General features: G+C 49.1%; 1 protein-coding gene across 3 annotated transcripts in view; it reads left to right on the plus strand.

Annotated features, from left to right (window-relative positions):
- BTBD11 (BTB domain containing 11) overlaps positions 1 to 19088 on the plus strand; it is a 300917-nt gene that overhangs the window by 238826 nt on the left and 43003 nt on the right. For all 3 annotated transcript variants that reach the window (XM_040637421.1, XM_040637422.1, XM_040637423.1), the window contains 3 exons: positions 13993 to 14158; positions 16374 to 16463; positions 18370 to 18471. In XM_040637421.1, coding sequence (XP_040493355.1) covers positions 13993 to 14158; positions 16374 to 16463; positions 18370 to 18471 — 358 coding nt within the window. The remainder of the gene's footprint in view (positions 1 to 13992; positions 14159 to 16373; positions 16464 to 18369; positions 18472 to 19088) is intronic.

Raw genomic sequence — 19088 nt, forward strand, 5'->3', positions numbered from 1 at the left:
GTGCACGGCAGCCTCTTGCGCCAACCTAATATAGTCCGCGTGGACCAGTGCCAGATATCCTCGTGAAGACCCAACGTGGAAATACTCTACGAAGTGGCCGGGAGATATATGGGAAGGACTCAACCTCACTAGTCATCCTGAAATGCATTCCCAACCACACCCAGGTACGCCTTTCACACCCATCGGACCAACCAACAAGTTACAGTGTGATGATACCAGATTTGAGCAGCGATGTGGAACAGGGAGACCGCCTCTGTACCACCGTCGGGCCCTCCGAATCCACTTTCAAGTAAGCTTGGAAACACATTATTCTACTCTTAGGTCTATACCCTGGAGAAACTCCTCCGTGTGGAAATAAGGAGGCGTATACAAGGATGTTCATTTTGTAATTATAACAGCAAAATAAAGAAAAAGGAAAAGAAACAAGCTGTCTGCAAGAGAAGGAACGAGTAAATGTTCGTTCAACGGAATACCAAGTAGCAAGGAAAATAAATGAACCACATCTACATGTTATTACACAGCCAAATCCCAGAAACAGTATTGCGTAAAAAAAAGAAAAAAAAAGATCATCGAGGCAGGATTTTGTGTAGTGTGCTAACATTTACATAAAGTTTACCACCATGCAAAATGGACTGTATAGTATCAGAAATTCAGTAAACGTAGTAAAATGTATGAAGCGTGCGTAAGGATGATAAATGTCAGACTGAAGAGGGAAGGTCGTCTCAGGAAGAGGGAAGGTCATCTCAGGAAGGTGGATAGCATCATAGAATCAGGAGGGGCGTGCAGTACTTAGAATGCTTTGTTTGTACTTACAGTGCTCTATTTTTTCCACCGGGTTGGCTGGTGAGCATATAGGTGGTCATTGTATTACCTTTTTATTTTACATGTGTCCTGAATTAATTTATTAACGATGAAAGTTACTTAGCTAGTGTTTGCAATAGCATATTTAGAAGGCCGGTTCTGGGATGTTAATAAGCATTCGATTTTTTAAAGTGGCAAGTGTTCCTATAAATTTGGGGAACACTGGCCTAAATAAAAATCAAATAGGTTTTTAAAAAACTTTCTCAGTGCTTTTAACATCCTGTGTTTCTTGTAAGTCCCAAAGAGAAGGTTATCCTATTTAAATACTTTACCGTACAGCAAGGGTTGGCAAACTAGAACTGTCTGCCTTCTATTTTTATTTTTGTTTGTTTTGTTTTGTTGTTTAAGATTTTATTTATTTATTTGACAGAGAGAGAGAGCGCACACATGGGCACAAGCAGGGGGAGAGGCAGGCAGAGGGAGAGAGAGAAGCAGGCTCCCCGCTAAGCAGGCAGCCTGATACGGGGGCTCGATCCCAGGACCCTGAGATCATGACCTGAGCTGAAGGCAGACGCTTCACCAACTGAGCCACCCAGATGCCCGCTGCCTCCTATTTTTATAAATGACATTACCTGGACCACCAGCCACACGCGTTTGCTTATTATGGTCTGTGGCTGCTTTCACACCTTGCTTTCCCCTAGTGGCAGAATTGAGTAGTTACGACAGAGACCGTATGGCCCACAAAGCCTAAAATATTTACTAATCGGCCTTTTGCAGAACACATTTGTGCACCCACCGTAGAGCACCTTATGGGACTGGTGTCCCTGGGAATGTTGGAATTGTCACACTCAAGCTTTGCCCTTATACCACAGCAACTGGTGCGTGTGTGTATTTGTGAAAATTATTATACAGAAGCCGCCTAGTTCTTTCTAGACCCCTTGGAGGATGGTGTGTGTACTTTTCTCTTTGAATCTCCAGCACCTAAGCCAGTAGCCGGGATGTACTTGGCACTTCCCATGTGCTTCCCTGAATTGATTTTAATTTAAAACCCCATTTGCGGCATGGATTCATTAGGATACAGATTCATTAGCTATGGCAGATCTGCAAAATACCTGTGGTTTGGATAAGACGGGAGTTTGAAATTCTCCATCATACAACGGTCCAGGCGTGAGCAGTCTGGGGCTGTTATGGCAACGCCGTGCCAGGGACCCAGGCACCTTCCGTCTTGTCGCTCTGCCATCCCATGGGTGATACCTTCCTTTGCATGGCCTGATATGGCTGAGCCCACCCACCGGGACTTCCTCTCTTTAGTGGGAAGAGGGAGAGTAGAAGGATAGAGCAGACCCCAGACACTGCACACATCACTTCCCTTCCCCCTGCTGATGCGCACTTAGTCGTGTGGCCGCATCTGATTGCCAGGGAAACTGGGGGACTGTCATCTTTCTCTGGGCAGCCGTGTGCCCAGCTAAACATTCAGGTCCTACAACGATACGTGAAGGAGATAAAGGACTCTCTGGGGGACAATAACCAGCCTCTGCCAAAAAGGGATACATTAAGGGCTTGCCAGAATTAGGGGTGACTCTTTTCTCTAAAGGATAGGCCTCATTTTCGACTCTTTTAAAATAAGCCATGATGCCAAAGCAAGAGCCGTGTGACGATGCCTCATTATTTTCTACTCAAAATAACACGACAGCACGTTCGGAAATGAGCGCGCGAGTATCATTCTCCTGGGTGTTTGTAGCCCTTGCATCTGAGAGAGATCTTTTTTCACATATTTGAACAGACCCAGAATTTCTATTTTGCGAGAGGGCAAACGCAGTGGGTTTTGCCACTAACTGGCCATCTACTTCGGAGGAGGAGAAAGGTTCCAGGCCCCTGGGGACCTCTCACAAGGCGGAAAAGATTGGCCGCGAGGAGGACGTGGAATCCTACTTCCGTTACCTCATCCGAGGCGGTTAGTGAGCCGGCCCTTCTCTGTACTTTGGCAGCAGCACTAAAGAGCAAATAGACACAATTTTTGGACGAAGGTCTCTCCTAGGAACTTTGCACCATTACATGTCCCATTTGCTGTGATAATACAGTTTTTTTCCTTAGAAAGGTGGGCGGAGATCTTGGTGTGACTTACTTCAGTCTCCATTTGTTCACCTTTCCGCTACCCCAAAGAGAGGAAAAACTCATCAGCTGGGGGCCTGGAAGTATGAAAGGGAATTTGGCTTTTTGGGAAAGCGTGTTGAGCGGGGGGGCCGGGGGCTTGTATCCAAGTCAGGCCCATCGTCCTCTGAATTGTCATTTCACAATTCATTTCTGAAGGCACCGTTTTATGGTCACGCTTACAGAATCCCGTAATGGGAACTGCTTGGTCTATAAGAGGTGATGCAAAAAGATGCGATTACCCTCCACCAGGATTTCTCAACCTCAGCCTCTCTCAACTGTAGACATTTGGGGCTGGATTATTCTTTATTTGGTGGGGGGAGGGGGTGCGGTGTGCATCATAGGCTGTCAGCAGCATCTGTCTACCTGCCAGACACCAGCAGCACGTCCTTACCTGTGACCACCCAGACTGTCTCCAGACGTTTCCAGGTGTCCCTTGGGTGACAGAGGCACCCCTGGTTGAGAATCGCTGCTCTACCCAAGTCTAAAGGTATCCGTAGAGAGACTTGCTAAATGACCTTAGAGGAAGACATGGAGTCTGCTCCTCTGGGACCCCTTCAGATTGGTTAATGCTTCCCAGGCCTCTCATATCCTGATCTTAGCAAGGTTAGGACCTGGCCTGAGTGCTCTAGTCCAGCACCGACCTTCTGGGATTCTGCAAGCCAGAAGCTGCTGAGTGGGACTCGTGTCTGCCGGAGGACTTGAAGGAAAGCAGGATACAGGGTGAGGATCTGAGGTGAGGGCACACCACGCGTGCAGGCAAGAAAGCAGGAAGGAGATGTGTGTGTGGCATGGGCAGCGGGCCTCGTTGGCTGGAACGGTGAGGAAGAAGAAATGGTTGGGTGATGGGGAACTCTCCAGAGGGCATTTGCAAGAAGGCCTCGAGGTTGAGGGCTGTGAGTGGGAATTTATGTTTCTTTGGCCCCCGGCCCAGGACGTGGCATCTAGCAGTGAGCCAGGCAGCGTCTGAATAGCATCTAAGGGAACGTGGAAGACCTCCATAGCACAGACAGGCAGGGGGTAGGGGTGGGGTGGGAAGAGCAGGGCTCCAGCAACAGTCTGCCTGGTTCCAATCTCAGACCTACCATCTGCTGGCTCTGGGACCTGGGTGAGTTTCTTAGCCTCTCTGTGCTGCAGTTTCCTCTTCTGAAAGATGCAGATAAGTTCTGCAGGGTTAAGGGAAGGATTCGACAAGATGGTGTATGTGAATGAGTATATGTGTGTACGTATATCTGTTACAGGTAGATACACACGCCTACTTAATCACATATCCATTCACAGGTATGTGTAGGATCTGTTTATATCTGCGTGTGTATATACATGTACAGTTAAAATAGTTCCTGGCACACAAGAAATCCTTTATGTGTTTGCTATTACTATTATTATTATTAGGGAAGCAGTAAAATATTTTGAGTACAGAGGCACTGTCTGACACATAATAGGTGATCAGAATGAATTAATGAAGAATTCTTAACATAGGAGTTCCTTAATATCTATCTATGATTCTAGAACTTAACCACATTCATCCTTCGCTACTCCAGGGCCCAAACTCAGAGGCCCAGGGCCAGGCAGGGAACACACGAGTGGACCCAGCATGACAGAAGACAGCAGAGAGGACTGGGCACGTGTGCGTCCCACATGAAAGTTATTTGCAGCCTGTTTTCAAACTGTGTGCTGGGCAGCAGTATGGGTCTTAGGACTGCCCTGGCCTAGGGTTTGCCCCTCGGCCCCACACCCTGTGTGTCTCCCCGCTCCCTGAAATTCTCTTCCAGTCGGACCTCCTGCACCTCACAACAAGAACAGAATGTGGCCTTCTTCTTGGCTCCTTGAGAACCACGGAGCTGCTTTGTGACAGAAGTGTCAACCAGCACATTCTTGGCCTCGTTCCCCCCGCCTCATCCCAATACACTGGAAAACTAGAGAGGGGCATAGCGGGGACACCTGCAGGCCTGATGCACCCCTCAGGACTCCCCTCCCCCTGCCCGCCCCGGCAGCCTGGCCAGTGCAGCCACAGGCATGCCCAGAGCACACTGTCTGGCTTTTGTCCTGTGGGTCACCAGACCCTTGTGAACAAAACCCAGGAACCTACTCTCCTACATACTTGGTAGGAGTATACCCCTGCCTTGGACCTGCAGACTCTCGTATTCTTATCTAGAGACAAAAGAAGTTAGGAAATGGGAGAACGCAGCCAAATCTGACCCTTTCAATTCTTTCAATTCAAGGTATTTTTCCGTTCTGATGCGTTAGGAGAGTAGCCGTAAGGGGCAGTTACTTTCTTAGCTCCTGTATTAGTTAGATGACAAGAGTAACTCAAAGTACAGGGACTGAACTAAAATAGATGTTTCTTTCTCCGTCATGTAATAGATCAGCCAGGGCAGGCTGATGGGGCAACTCTGCTCCACACGATCCCTCAAAGACCCCAGATCCTTCCGTCTTCTTGCTCTGCGGTCCCTTGAGAGCAGGCATCAGCAAACCATGGCCCATGAGTCAGCCTGGGTATTTTTTAATAAAATGTTAGGGGAGCACAGTCACACCCATTTGTCTATGGCTGTCCTCAAGCCCCAACAGAGACCCTCAAGCCTAAAGCCTAAAATAGTGACGACCTCACTCAGTAAGATAAAGTTGGCCAACGCCACCTTAGCGCATTGGGCTCACCTGCGTGGTCAGCGCTCGGATGTTGGCAAGTCTGCTTATCAGCTGGGGAGGGGGATATAGGGCTATTACCCCAGGGCTCGACGTTCCTTTTAAAAGCCGGTGACGTAGACAGTGGTGTGCTGGTGAATGTTCAACAGCAGGACAGCGGGAGCCGTGGCTTGTAGTGCCTGCCGGATTCCATGGGGTAAATACTTCCACGATGGCTGATTTCGGGCTAGCAGGGAGATGTCACCAACAGAGTGGGGAGGAGGCACACAGCCGGTTTCCCAGCCAGTCCGAGCTGGCTCCCGCTCACCACAGGACACGAAAGTTCCTGCATCCCTTCCTCCTCCTGTTTGTTGACTCTAGGCAAATGGCTGTCGCTGGCCACAAGGGGAAATAGAAATTTCTAACCCGACAGCCACATGCCATGCCAAAACTCAGGGAGGGCCAAAGATTCTGTACTGCTCTAAGGAGAGGGGTGGAGAAGGAATGCTGGGAGATAGCACTCCTTGCCACACGTGTCTTTCCCAGATGGTCCCCTTGGCCACATACAAGAGTTTGCGTGACGTAAGAGCAAAGACAGAGAAGCTCAAGTGTTGGGATGGAGGAAGGGAGGAAAGCTGGTGCAAAGTAAGGAATGGTTCATGAGCACCAGAAAACATGGGGTCAACTCAGAGGATGTCCATGCTTGGAGGCACCCAAGAGCTTGACTAGCCTCATGACCCCATTTTATGGATGAGAAAAACTGAGGCTGTTGGAGGAAATGTGATTTATGCAACGTCACACAGCTGTTGGGTGGTTCAGCCATGACTTAAAACCACATTCATCTGAGCCTTTACCCTGGCCCTGTTCCCGCCGTACCAGTTGCTTTCAGAACTGTTTATTGGGCCTTTGTTGTTCCTCTCGCCTGGCTGAGCTGAGAACTGGCCGCAGAACCCTCCTTCACACCATACTCCCACCTGCCATACAAATGAATCAGAGTTGGTGTCTGAGATTAACCCTATTTTCCACACCCTGGCTTAGGTGTTGTCTCATAGCCAACGCATTACCCTCATTCCTGAAGAGGTACTGGGGGTGTTGCGTGTCTGTGATGTTTCTGTTGCATTTCGGATGGCTGACCAATGTCCACATCTTCTAGAAGTTCATAGTCTCTGTCAGCATCACACATCCCACGTTCTCTAGGCATGTGTCCATATGCCACCAGGGCTTCCAGAGTAGCCAGAATAGGTTCGTGTGCACTGTCTCCCTTGTTCCCCACAAAATCTAAATGCACTTGTCCTGTTCTCCCCATGTGAGAGATGAGGAGGCGGAAGCCCAGAGAGAGAGGGGGAAACTTGCCCAGGGTTATGCAGCCAGGAACTAGGCTGTGTTGGCATATATATCATCAGTAGTTCTCTCTGCCACCCTTCAGTGAGCTCCCGAGGGTCCAGATAAATGAAATCAGCGTCGTTGTCTCCTTCTCGACGTCATAAATCTCTCTGGTATCCCACAGAGGAACATGAAAGGCTGGCTGGCTGAGCCTCAGTTAGGACTTGGAGTTAGGGTTATGCCTCTCATTTTTCTCCCAGACACCTCTGTTTTCCATTACGTGGTCACCCCTGTAGCTAACAGCCCACTTAATGTCCTTCTCTGCGCAGCCTGGGAGGGCAGGGCCCCATCTGGCTCGCGTGCTGCTGGTGAACAGTGCGTGGGAATGCGTGAATCACGACATTGCCCCTAGCCTGGGTTGGAATGGAGGTAGAAGGAGCCAAGTGACTTGAAGGCAGGCCACTGAAGGCCTCTCGGTCGCTGCGTCCTCCTCTGTATGCTGGGGATCCGGAAGCCTGCCTTGTGGGGTTCCTGGGAGGGTTTAAGCAGGATGTGAGCGTGGGCTCCGAAGTCAGAGCGGCGGGGTTGAACGCCAGCCCTCCCGCCTACGAGCTGTGGGACCTTGGGCAAGTGACAGACGTCCCAGGCCTCGGCTTCTTCACCTGTAAAATAAAGAGGACAGTGGGTTATTTGGAGCTGAGCTGTCACCTGTGAAACGTTCAGCACAGGGACTACCTGTAAATGCCGCTGTTCATACCCACTGCAGTGTGTTAGGAAAACTGTAAATCTTTACTCTTTCTCTGACTACTGTTAACATCTTTACTCCGTTCCAAGGCAACTAATGTGACTGCCAGCCTTGGAACCATGTTACAAGCCAAATCACGCGTCCTGGGGCCCAGGCAGCAGAGGGGGGCGGTATCACCCCCCCCCCCAGAGTCATCTGCTCAGCAGGTAATCACCCCTGCCTGGGCCCCGCGATGGTGGGCACTGGCGTCTTCCATGGGAGCAGGGCAGAGCGGCTCCACCATCCCCCCCACAGCCCCTCCCCCAGGCCGACCCCTGGTTGCTGCCTCTGAGAGGGGCCTGGGAAGTTGCCGTCTCCCAGGCTGCCAGCCGGCTGGTAAGACCGAGATGAACAAGAACAAACACGGAAGGGGAAGTGAGAAGCCTCGGGAGCAAGAGCAGAGCTGTCACACACGGGCTCTGCAGACAAGGCCCCGGCGAGGGCTGGGCGCCACGGCAGCTGGAAAGGGCTGTGGCAGCAAGGGAGGACCTGCCCTGGGACTGAAGAAGTGTGTAGTGGGAAGATGGGGGTGGGGGACCTCCAGATGCCTGGTTAAATCCCTGGAAAGAGGACCTACAGTCACAAAGTAGCGTGCATATACGAATACAAAGAAGTATGCATCCTGTGTACGGTTATCATCACACACTGCGCTGAGTGGCTCAACAGTATGATTTCTTAATCCCCATCACAGATAGAGGCCTAAGAACTACGATTATCCTCCCTGCTTTGCAGATAGGAAAGGAGAGGCTTAGAGGGGTTAGTTCCCCGCCCAGGGTAGCAGGTATGAAGCAAAAAGGGATGTGAACCCTGCTCCATGGGAGACAAGCTTTAGTGTCGAACACTCAGACCTGTGCCTCAGTTTCCTTGTCCATAGAATGGAAATAATGATAACACTGCCTTCAAGGAGAGGTCGGTTGAAGTGGTAGGAATTGAGCACTCGGTATGGTGTCTGGCTCACAGTGAGCATGCAGTAAGGAATGGCTTCTTTCTTCCTGGTGAGGGGAGGTCGTGGTTGTGGGGACTCTTTGGGCCTTTGAGGTTCAGATCCCAGAGTCACGCACGGAAGCCCAGTGATTGCCAGCACATTGCTGAGAACTGGGCTGTACAGAGTGCTTAGTGGGACAGACTCTGGAGCCAGACTGCCCGGGTTTAAATCCTGACTCCTGCTTATTAGCTGTGTGACAACGAGCAGGTTAATTAACCTCTCTGTGCCCCATTTTTCTTGTCTGTAAAGTTAATAACAATAATGCCTTCCTCGTGGGGTTATTGTGAGAATTAAACACGTTAATATTTGCAGAAAGTTGTAATATGCCTGGTACATGGTAAGAACTAGTATTTGTTAAATCGGCAAAATGTGTAAAAATGCTAGTGTCCCCATTTTACACGTGAGAAATGGCGTGAGATTAAATTACCTGTGCAGGGTTAGGAGCACAGCATAAGCAGTTAGTGAGGTAGAGTCAGGTGACAAACCCAGGCTGTCAGCCTTCTGAGCCCACGCCCCTGGGGATGGGCTTACCAGAGTTAGCCTAGAGTCCAAGCTCACGGAGCCTGGGAACTGCCTGGCGCCTTCTAGCATGGCTGGGGGGGGGGGTGTCACAATTGGTCCCGGGGGTAGGGAGAAAAGAAGGCCCGGGAGCCTGGCTGGGCAGGTCCCCAGCATCCTGAGTGGCTCTGCTCTGCGATTTCCTGCCTGTTGAACTGTTCCAGAAACTGTGCTTTCTTCAAGCGTGACCCCCATCCCCCTTCCCTTCCCGACCTCTGTCATCACTTCAGTCTGCTTGCAAAACCGTGCTGAGGCACAGCAGCCTTTCTGGGGGCCAGGGTGTCCCCACTGAGAAAAGGACTGCCTTTATTCTGGTGAAATTTGTTAGATACGGTGTCTGATTTTGAGACCCTAGGAAGTGCTATTACTACAGCGTTCTTCGGTCTCCAAGTCTCTGTATTTGGTCCTTCCAAATACGCTGTGTTCTCTCCAGTCTACGCCTTGCTTTGTGATTTACAATAATGATTATGATGTGAGATCGCTAACATTTCATGAGAGCCATGCGCTAAGCTCTGTCGTCTGGTAGGAAGCTATTCTTACTATAAATTCATTTTACAGATGAGAAAACTGAACAACAGAGAGGTTAAGTGACTTGCTCCAAAACTGCACAGCTGCTAAGTAACAGAACTGGGAGCCAGAGTTCCTGCTCACAACTCCCATGTATGCTAGCTTTAAAAATGAACATATGAATAAAATGTGTCTGAGGCCTCACCTGCTTGCGTTTATCGCTGGGAGTACATCAAGAGATGAGCAGAATGCATCAGCATCCCTCCTCAACGCTGCCTCCTTCCCAGGGGAGAAAGGCAACGAGATTGCTTGCTGCGCTCAGGCCTGCAGGCTTCTTGGCAAACATCTTTCTGAAGTCACATTCTCGAAGGGGTGGAAAATATCAAGCCAATCTCTTGGGGCCCAGGCCCTTGAGAAATCAGAGAAATTGACTACTTCCGTAGCTGACCTCTTAGTTAAATTGATCAGATTTTTTATGGCATTGTTGAAAGCCACTGGAGGGGAAAACCACAGAGTTGATCACTTTCTAGTGAAGCCCCAGGTGACCCGCTTACTAGATTTCTGCATAAATAAGTCCCACCCTTCGGAAGGCGCACGTCTTCACCCAGGCCCCAGGGGGACCTATTGGTCTTCCGTGGCAGATGCTTCCGGGACCTTCCAGAAAGAGTAAATGGAGCTCTGAGTCGTGTTTACAGGAATGCTGCAGGAATTTAAATGTCACAGAGTTAAATTTTCTAACGAACCGGGTTGAACAGAAAGCCATGTTTTCACAAGCCTTTATGGACCATGTTTCTTACCTGCTTTCGCTGGTAACATTCAGTAACCAGAACCATTACTCATTTTGTACGACTGAGAGATTCTTGAAAAACAGGTGTTTCCTGGGGCCTGCTCTCAAAGGGTAGGTGGTACGTGGCTCCCTCTCAGCTAAGACCCTGTGCTTCAGGCACGTAAGAGGCCACACCAGATAGATGGGGTCCTGCCCCCAGGAGGCTGACAGCAAACAAACGGTAAGATAGGCAGAGAGACAGATAGGAAGAATAGAATGGAGTAATCACAGATTGTGAAAGGTGCTAAGAAAGGGAAGGGTGAAATCAGCCAGAGATGGGGCATGTAAAGGCAGGAAAGGGGGGTACCCTCCTTTAGAGAGGGCCCCCTCTGGACATGACATTCAAGCTCATATTTGAGGGCTGAGAAGGAGCCAGCGCTGCAAAGAGCCAGGAGAGGGAAGAGGAAGTATGAAGTCCTCAAGGCAGGAGAAACCCTGGCCAGCGGAGGGCAGCACCTGCCGAAGGCCGTGGGGGCGGGCCCCACCCCTGCAGAGCCCGTGGGCCAGGCCCCAGAGCTGAATTCTAGTCTCAGTACCCGGGAAGGCATGGGAAGGTTGTAAGCAGAAGCACCACACGGTCTTACTTACATGTTAAGCTCACTCTTGCGTAAGAGACTGGTTTGGGGGCACCTGGGTGGCTCAGTCGGTTAAGTCTCTGACTCTTGATTTCGGCTCAGGTCATGGTCTCAGGGTCCTGGGATCCAGCCCTGTGTCAGGCTCCCTGCTCAGTGGGGAGTCTGCTTGTCTCCCTCTGCCCCTTCCCCTGCTCATGAGCATGTGCTCTCGCTCTCTCGCTCTCTCTCTGAAATAAATAAATCTTTCAAAAAGAGAGAGAGACTGGCTTGTATGGAGAGCGGACTGGAAGCTGACAGACCAGTGGGGAGGCCACCACACTTATCTAGACGAGAGGCCAGTGTTTGGAACCCGTGTGTGGGCCTTGGAGCTAGAGAGCAGTGGATGGGGTTGGGGTTGGGGTGGCAAAATCCAGCTGATGGAATGGCCATGAGCATGGGAGAAGGTTCTGGTCTGAGTACCTGGGTGGACAGGGGTGCCATCCCCAGAGACGGGATGACTGGGGGACGGGTTTGGAGGGTGGGGGCTGGACGTGTTAAGAAAAAGTTGCATTTCGGACATGCTACACGTGAGGGTCCGGGAGACGTCCAAGAGATGTGCTCAAGAAAGCAGTGGTATATGGGCTCACTGCTTACCAGCCCTGTGACATGGGCAGGTTCCCCAACTCTAGAATGGGGCTCCTGTTAGCACCTCCCTTGTGGGCTTCTGGTGAAGCCTGTATGACTTCANNCAGGGAAAGAGCTTAGATTTCAATAGTAAGAACTCAATGAACGTTAGCTTCCTATAATAACAATTATTATCATCACCATCTTAGCTACAGTAATTTCCTTCCCATTTGTCTCTTTGTAATTAAAATCAAGGGCCTCTGTAGCTGGTAAACACTTGTGCTGATGTTCTTGGAGTTACTGACTTATGAGTCTGGGCTCTCAGGGAACTCGGGGTGGGGTCTAGCCCCCGATCATGGTGCCCACACATTTCTCCAGTCACGTGGAATTCAACTTGACTCCAGGGGGGGGAAATGCTTAATTGAGAAAGTCAGTCAAGCATGGAGGGTAGCAGAAGGGACTTAGACACAGACGGGAGAGAGGAACTGCAAGTTCACTTGACAATGACAATTCATAGCATCTTTGCTCTCAAGAAGGAGGCTCTTGATTTCACAAATCAGCCTCTTCCCAGACTAGATAGTGGTCTGTTAGAAGAAAAGTTTTCCCTACCGTTAGACAAATCTGATACCTCCCCAAGTTCTGTACATACACCCCACCCAATCAGGGGTCCAGACACGTCAACACAACACATGCAGACCCCCACCTTTCCCTCTCCAGAAGCCTCTGTCATGTGCCCCAGAACCTGGCTCTGTTGCTCTCACCCTTTTTTGCTCTGTCCTATTTGGCCTGGACCATCTTTTAGGGAACTTAGATGCAGCCCACTACCACACTGGGAGTTTCCTCTCTTCCCCTGGAGATGCTGGGATCCATGGTCTGTCCTTGTGTTCTTTTCAAATCATGGCAGGTGGCTCTGCCCTTTCCCAAATTAAAAAAAAAAGTCTAATTTCAATTTCTGATAAACAGCCAAGAGTGTTCTAGTGCAAGTTTGTTCCATGCAGTATTTACTAAAGTACTTTTATTTGCTAAATCTAGCAACCCCCTCACTGTGAGAGTCCCAAGTTCAAGCCCCATGCATCATGCCTCATAGCATAAATCCCATCACGTCTTGGATGCTGAGGCCAAGGGTCCTTTGGTCCTCCCCCCCCCCCAACACCTGCAGAGCCCTCAATCATCCCTGGAGAGTCCTCCAACAGTGTTGGGTGGTCTTGGCTCCCCTGCCTGCCATGAAAAGGTCTTAATCCTGGAGTTCAGGGTCCTGGTCAACAGTGGGCCTTTCTTGGTCCTTCCCAGTGCTCATACAAATGGGCTCTTGGAGGCCTAGCCCAACACTCAGCTCCTGAGGTGTGCATGCCGATTAGACCCCACATCAACACCAAGCTTTCGTGCTTGTCTCTGGTTTCTGTCTTCGCTGCATCAGCTCCCCCTGGTGGCCAGAAGCAAATTCTTACTGTCTCCTGTCCAGAGCCCCACTATCTCCTACCCTGGGTTCCTATTTCACGGTAGCCTTCTGCCCAAGCAGAGATGAATGATAGATCAGAAACCCAACGAGGAGTCAAGCACAAACCCATCCCACCCACTTCCTGAGGCTCCCTTTGTGGTTCACCCCTCAAGGGCTTTCCCCCAGGTCCTAGCCTTATTGATGAAGAGGAGCCTCGGAGCCATAAACTTTCTGGAAGAGTAGCCCCTCTCATTTCCTCCAACGATAAAAAAGAAGGCAGTTCCCCATAAACTTACCCTTTTCTTAGGTCACAAAGTGGCTTAGTTAGAAGCAGGAATGGAACCAGGAATTCTGAACACCTGGCTCCTTTCCTTGGTTTCCACCCTCTGAATGAGCAAGGGGAGGGCACAGAGAGGGGTCTGGGACAGTGTCTACTACAGGTTGCTGGCTGTGTGGCCCTGGGCAAGTCCTTTATCTGTGTATTTATCTCCATGGTTAAAAGAGGGGTAATGATAGTACTTGCCCTGTGGGGTTGTGTAGGGATTGAACAAAACTAACTCATGTTTAGCAGAGTGCCTACCCCATAGTCAACGTTCAGTGAATATTAGCTCTCGCCATACTTAGCACAGAGGAAGACAGATAAGCGGCAGTTACGAAGGACAAAGGATGAAGACATCCGTATTTTAATTGGAGCCTAGGAACAGGCAGTTGACATGGAAAAATGCGAAGGATCCTTGGTGCTTTCTAGCTCTCCTGGTCCTCAAGGACCACTTCCTGGGGAAGCCACTGCACCCAACTGACCGTCTCTCCCTTCCTTAGGGCCGACGACTGCTTTTGTGCTTCTCGGAAGCTGGATGCAGTGGCCATCGAAGCCAAGTTTAAGCAGGACCTGGGCTTCCGGATGCTGAACTGTGGACGGACTGACCTGGTGAAGCAGGCAGTGTCTCTGCTGGGGCCCGACGGCATCAACACCATGAGCGAACAGGTACAGGGTCTGAGAGTCTGAGCTGACCCCCCCCCCACCTCCAGCAGGTGCACTGCCCCCTGCCAAGATGGAAGCAGCAGGCCCTGGACACACGCTCCCCCTACTGGTGACTTAGGGTGTTTTTTTTAATGTAGTTATAGTTTTAATTTTTAAAATATAAAAATATCCTTGTTCATCTTTATAGAAGTTGCACATGATCATTGCAGCTGAAATGGAAAATAGAGAAAAACAGACCTATTCCAGAAAGGAAATAATGCCATCACCCAGATAGCCATCATTTATATTTAGCATGTGTCCTTCATGTCCTTTTTTGAGCATGGTTAAAATTAGTGCTCTGCCTGCCTTTCTGTTACCGCATCACAGAACAGCTCCAGGAGTATTTTTACCAAACTTTCAGGGTATGTTTAAGATACACAGAAGTCATTCTGGGGAACCCTAGGAGGCACCTCAGAGATAGGCAGCTGCCCCCCGAGCCCCTGAGACTGAGGTATGGTGAGAGGCTGGTGTGTCTACCAATCAAGAGACAGCATGTGGGTGAAGATGTCACGGACAGAGAAAACAAACAGCAGTTTTCAATGTGAGCCCCAGATGGAAAGTCACAAGGGGCAGATGGAGCTGTTTTTCATATGGACAGCTCATGCCGTGAGTTCCAGGGGAAGAATAGTAGCTAAGAATTTTCCTGAGCAGCGAGGAGTCCTAACACACACACACACACACACACACACACACACACTTCCATTATTTTTTTAAAAGAGATTTATAACGTCTTGCCTTTTCCAATAATTTATATTAAAGGTACTTTGCAGTATCATTAAATACTCTTTTTTTAAATCACTTTTAATGGCTCCATTAAGGGTAATATTATTTATTCAGTTTGCCACCCTCAGTTGTTAGATATTTAGGTTGTTTCTGATTACTTGTATCAACAATGCCGAGTTAAACACACAGCATTTGTTCAAATCCCTGATTATTTCATTAGGGAAGTTTTTTTTAAATTGAAGTATAGTGGACACAATAGTTTCAGGTGTACAGAATCATGATTCTACAATCCTATATGTTATGCTATGCTCATCATTAAGGAAATTCTTGAAAGTGGAAATAGTGGCTCGAACGTATCAACCGTTCTGAAGGTTCTCAATCTCAAATTACTTTCCCAGAGATTTTGTTTCCTTGTACACACCCTCCAACAGTATATGTGTTTCCCTATTCTTTTTTTACTTACCTTTTGCCAGTCTTTCATTGGAGCTTTACTGTCTTCTTCATTTAGAAGAGCTCTTTACATATTAGACGTATAACCCTTTGTTATAGTATGACAGACGTGTCTCGATTTATTGTCTATCTTTCCATTTTGTTTATGATGTTTTCAATTTCATGTCCTCAACACTGTAATGATTTCTGTCTGTGATTTCTTCCATTACTTTTACACCTTAGAAACAGATCCAATTAAATGTCTTTTATGGTTTTAATTTTTCTCTATATCTCTAATCAAACTAGAAATTATTTTAGCTTATGGTGTGAGATAAGGCTCTAATTTGCATGTTTTCCCAAATAGCCACCTTTACAGCACTATTTATTGAAAACTCCATCCCTTCCTTCTGTTGGTTGTGGAACTTCAAAATAAACAGAAGTCACAAGCAAATATGGAATTCCTAAAAACCATTCCTCATTCACTTGCCTTTTGCTTGTAAATGATAATGTCAGACCCGACGTCAGTGACGGGGGCATGCTCAGAGGCATCCAATTTCCCTTGACACTGACCTGCCGCTTATAGAAAGCAAAGATGACGCTTGTTATACTGTGAAGGAGAAAATGTCAAGGAAACAGTGTTTATGAATTAGGTAGTTTGGAGTGATGTCACAGAATCCAGAAAGTTCCTAAGACCCATAAGTTGAAATCAGCCACTTGTTTTAGCAAACACTCTTAGGTCTGCTGCACCTTAGGACAGACAAATGAAAACACTCCAACATAAGCAAAGATAATTGTTTAAAAAAAAAAACAAACATTCTCCCCCCCCCCTTTTTTTTTGCTTACATTTTGGTTTTCAAAATATGGAGGATTATGACCTTATGAGTCCTAGGGCGGCACGTTTATTTTTTTAATGCTGGAGTTTGAATGCAAGCGTAGCCACCTACACACAAGTAAGAATTTCCATTTGTTGTGGAGTGACAGCCCCCGTGTAAACCCTCTCCATTCTCTGGTTTTTAACCCACTGCAGGGCATGACCCCCCTGATGTACGCCTGTGTCCGTGGGGACGAGGCGATGGTTCAGATGCTGCTGGATGCCGGAGCTGACCTGAATGTCGAGGTGAGGGTGCAGAGGGCTGCAGGGCCCCTCGGCCTGACAGTCCCCCGGGGGAAAGGAGCAAAGAAGAGAGGGGGCTTTTTCTCCCCAGAGCCACCACGAAGGGTGCTCAGTCCAGCAAATAGGTCAGACCAGCTGGTGGATTTCCTGTATCCCAAGGCCCCAGCCCAGCCACACTGCAAGGAACTGCCTGCATGTACATTTCATTTAAAAACAACCTGCAAGCTGCGAGGAGCACCTGCTTTCCTTTGCTTCAGCGGAACTGATCCATTCCTTCGGGGATCGGGGCGGAGAGCGCACTCCTGAGCCATCAGCCCTTTCTGCCTAATACAGAGCTGGTCCATATTCCCTGACTTGAGGTTTAGCTCCCCCAGATCCTCCGCCCTCCCAACCAAACCCTGATTGCTTCACCTGTTGGCTGAGTTGAAGCCACAGGTCTTCAAGCCAATCACAAAGCTTCCTAGAGGCAGTGTGGTGTATAGAGTGGAAAGCGCACCCCCACGGGCTTTAGAATTTGACACTTGGGCTCAAATTCGGGAAATGCTGAGTCTTAGCAACTTGCTTGGGCAGGAGGCTTAACCTTTTGGAGCTCCGCGTCCCCATCCGCAACAGGGAGAGAACAATCACACCCATCTCAGAGGGTCGCTGGAAGAAATAAATACAAAGGGTACCTAGCATAAGTTCGGGACTCAGTTAATATCGGTTCCCCCACAAACACCTCGAGGCTCGTAGTAGGTGAACTCACGCTTTTTGGCCATGTTCTATCCTGTCGTTCTGGCAGCCAGCGATCGGCAGCCCCAGAGGCTGGGAAGGTTGGCATGCTGCAGTCCTAGCTCAGCAACCCTATAAACTTGTTAGTGCAGAATCAGATGTTCTCGTAGTCTTAGTACTGTGCTTTTTTTTTTTTTTTAAATTAGTGAATTTGATACTCATCTGAGGAAAACAGGCAGTAGACACAGTTTTGCATCCAGGCCATTTTGGATATTACAAGTCTCAAGTATTGGGGATTTTCTTGCCTGTTATGAATCCCCCACCACCGTGCAGACCCCTGCAAGGGCTCCTCATCTTTGGGTCCTGGTGGGCTTCTCTGGTCCTCTCTAGCCCATCCCAGCTCAAGGCCTTTTCCCAGTCAGGTGATCAGTGAACTCAGCTGCTCTGAATGAAACAGGTATCACAGCTAGATAGATGCCCCCAGGAGTGTTTGGGAGAAAAGCCATGTGTGGGTGCCAGTCCTGCAGGACCCCAAACTTCAGCTGCCCTGCTGCCTCTCTTTTGGCCTAGGGTGTGTCGAGGCCCCCATATTGAAAGACCAAGATCAGATCTCATGGTGTGTCCAGGGAAGGGTTTGTGCCCAGGTTTCCAACAGCATGAGGGTCCTAGTCTCCTAGGAAGCCAACCGAAGAGTGAAATGAGGACATGGTAGGGTGAGCTGTGACCAGATGGGAATGTCACTCCATCAGACGGGTGGTGGTCTTCCCTGGCTTGAAAGCTCGAAACAGACCTCCCCTTGCCTGAGGTTCGCTGCTGCTGAGAATCTCCCCTAAAGGTGTGGACGTCATGGTCTGGCATCTCACGCTATCTGACGTGCTGCGGCCCTTTCCTTAAGCAGAAAGAGGGGACAGGCTGGGGAGCTGGCCCACGGTAGCTGCCATCACAGCTCCTCCAAGGCACCTTAGAGGAGGTCAGAAATCATCAGTTTAACTCCTTGCAGGTGAGGAGCCAAAAGGAGTCCTTCCGCTGCACAGAGGACTTCAAGTCACTACCCCACTGTCACCAACGTTTCCCAAGACACTTCCAGGATGCCCTTCTGTACATCTCTAGCCCACGTGCCCAGCCACAGATAGGTCCGACTTGCTAGTCTAAATATTGTGAAGGTCACATTTTGAAAATAACTTCAATTTGTTTATAGGTTGTCAGTACTCCTCATAAATATCCATCCGTCCACCCCGAGACCCGCCATTGGACGGCTCTGACTTTTGCTGTGTTGCATGGACATATTCCTGTAGTTCAGGTATTAATGGATTTCCCTACCCACGTCTGACCTTTAATTTTACCTCCTCCATTATGCAAATCTGTACCTCTCCCAGCATGCACATTCCCTGAGGGATTCATATTGGTTAACTGCAATGAAGTATAGCACATTCATATCATATAGATGCAAATATCATATGTAATGATCTATATGGCCTGGCTTTAACCAATATGAAATGATCACAGACCCACACGCAGCCTCACACACACGAGTGGCAAACGGATGAAGCTGTTCCTGGTTGCTCGGGGGTGGGGCCTGAGCTGTGATGTTGCGGATTTGTCCATTTTGCTTGTCGTAACGTGAACGTAAGACTTGGCTGGTGTGAGACCTTGGAACCTCCCCTTAGGTGTGACCCTGGTGCTTGTGTAGAGTCTAGTGGTTTCTAACTAGTGGAAAGAAGCATCCCCAAGTCACCAAGGGAGTGGTTCGAAAAGACACTTGCTGGGATCCCACTTACTGAGAATCTGATCCCAGAGGTCTAGAGGAGGGCCTTTGCACGTGTCTTCTGAAACGGCTCCCCAGGTATGGAGAGATGCCCTCATCCGAGGTCCCTTGGGCATTGAAGTATGTATTGCTTGGGCTTTTTCTGGTTGTTG

This window comes from Ursus maritimus, unplaced genomic scaffold, assembly GCF_017311325.1.
Source record: "Ursus maritimus isolate PB19 unplaced genomic scaffold, ASM1731132v1 scaffold_21, whole genome shotgun sequence".
In the NCBI taxonomy this organism is placed as follows: Eukaryota; Metazoa; Chordata; class Mammalia; order Carnivora; family Ursidae; genus Ursus; species Ursus maritimus.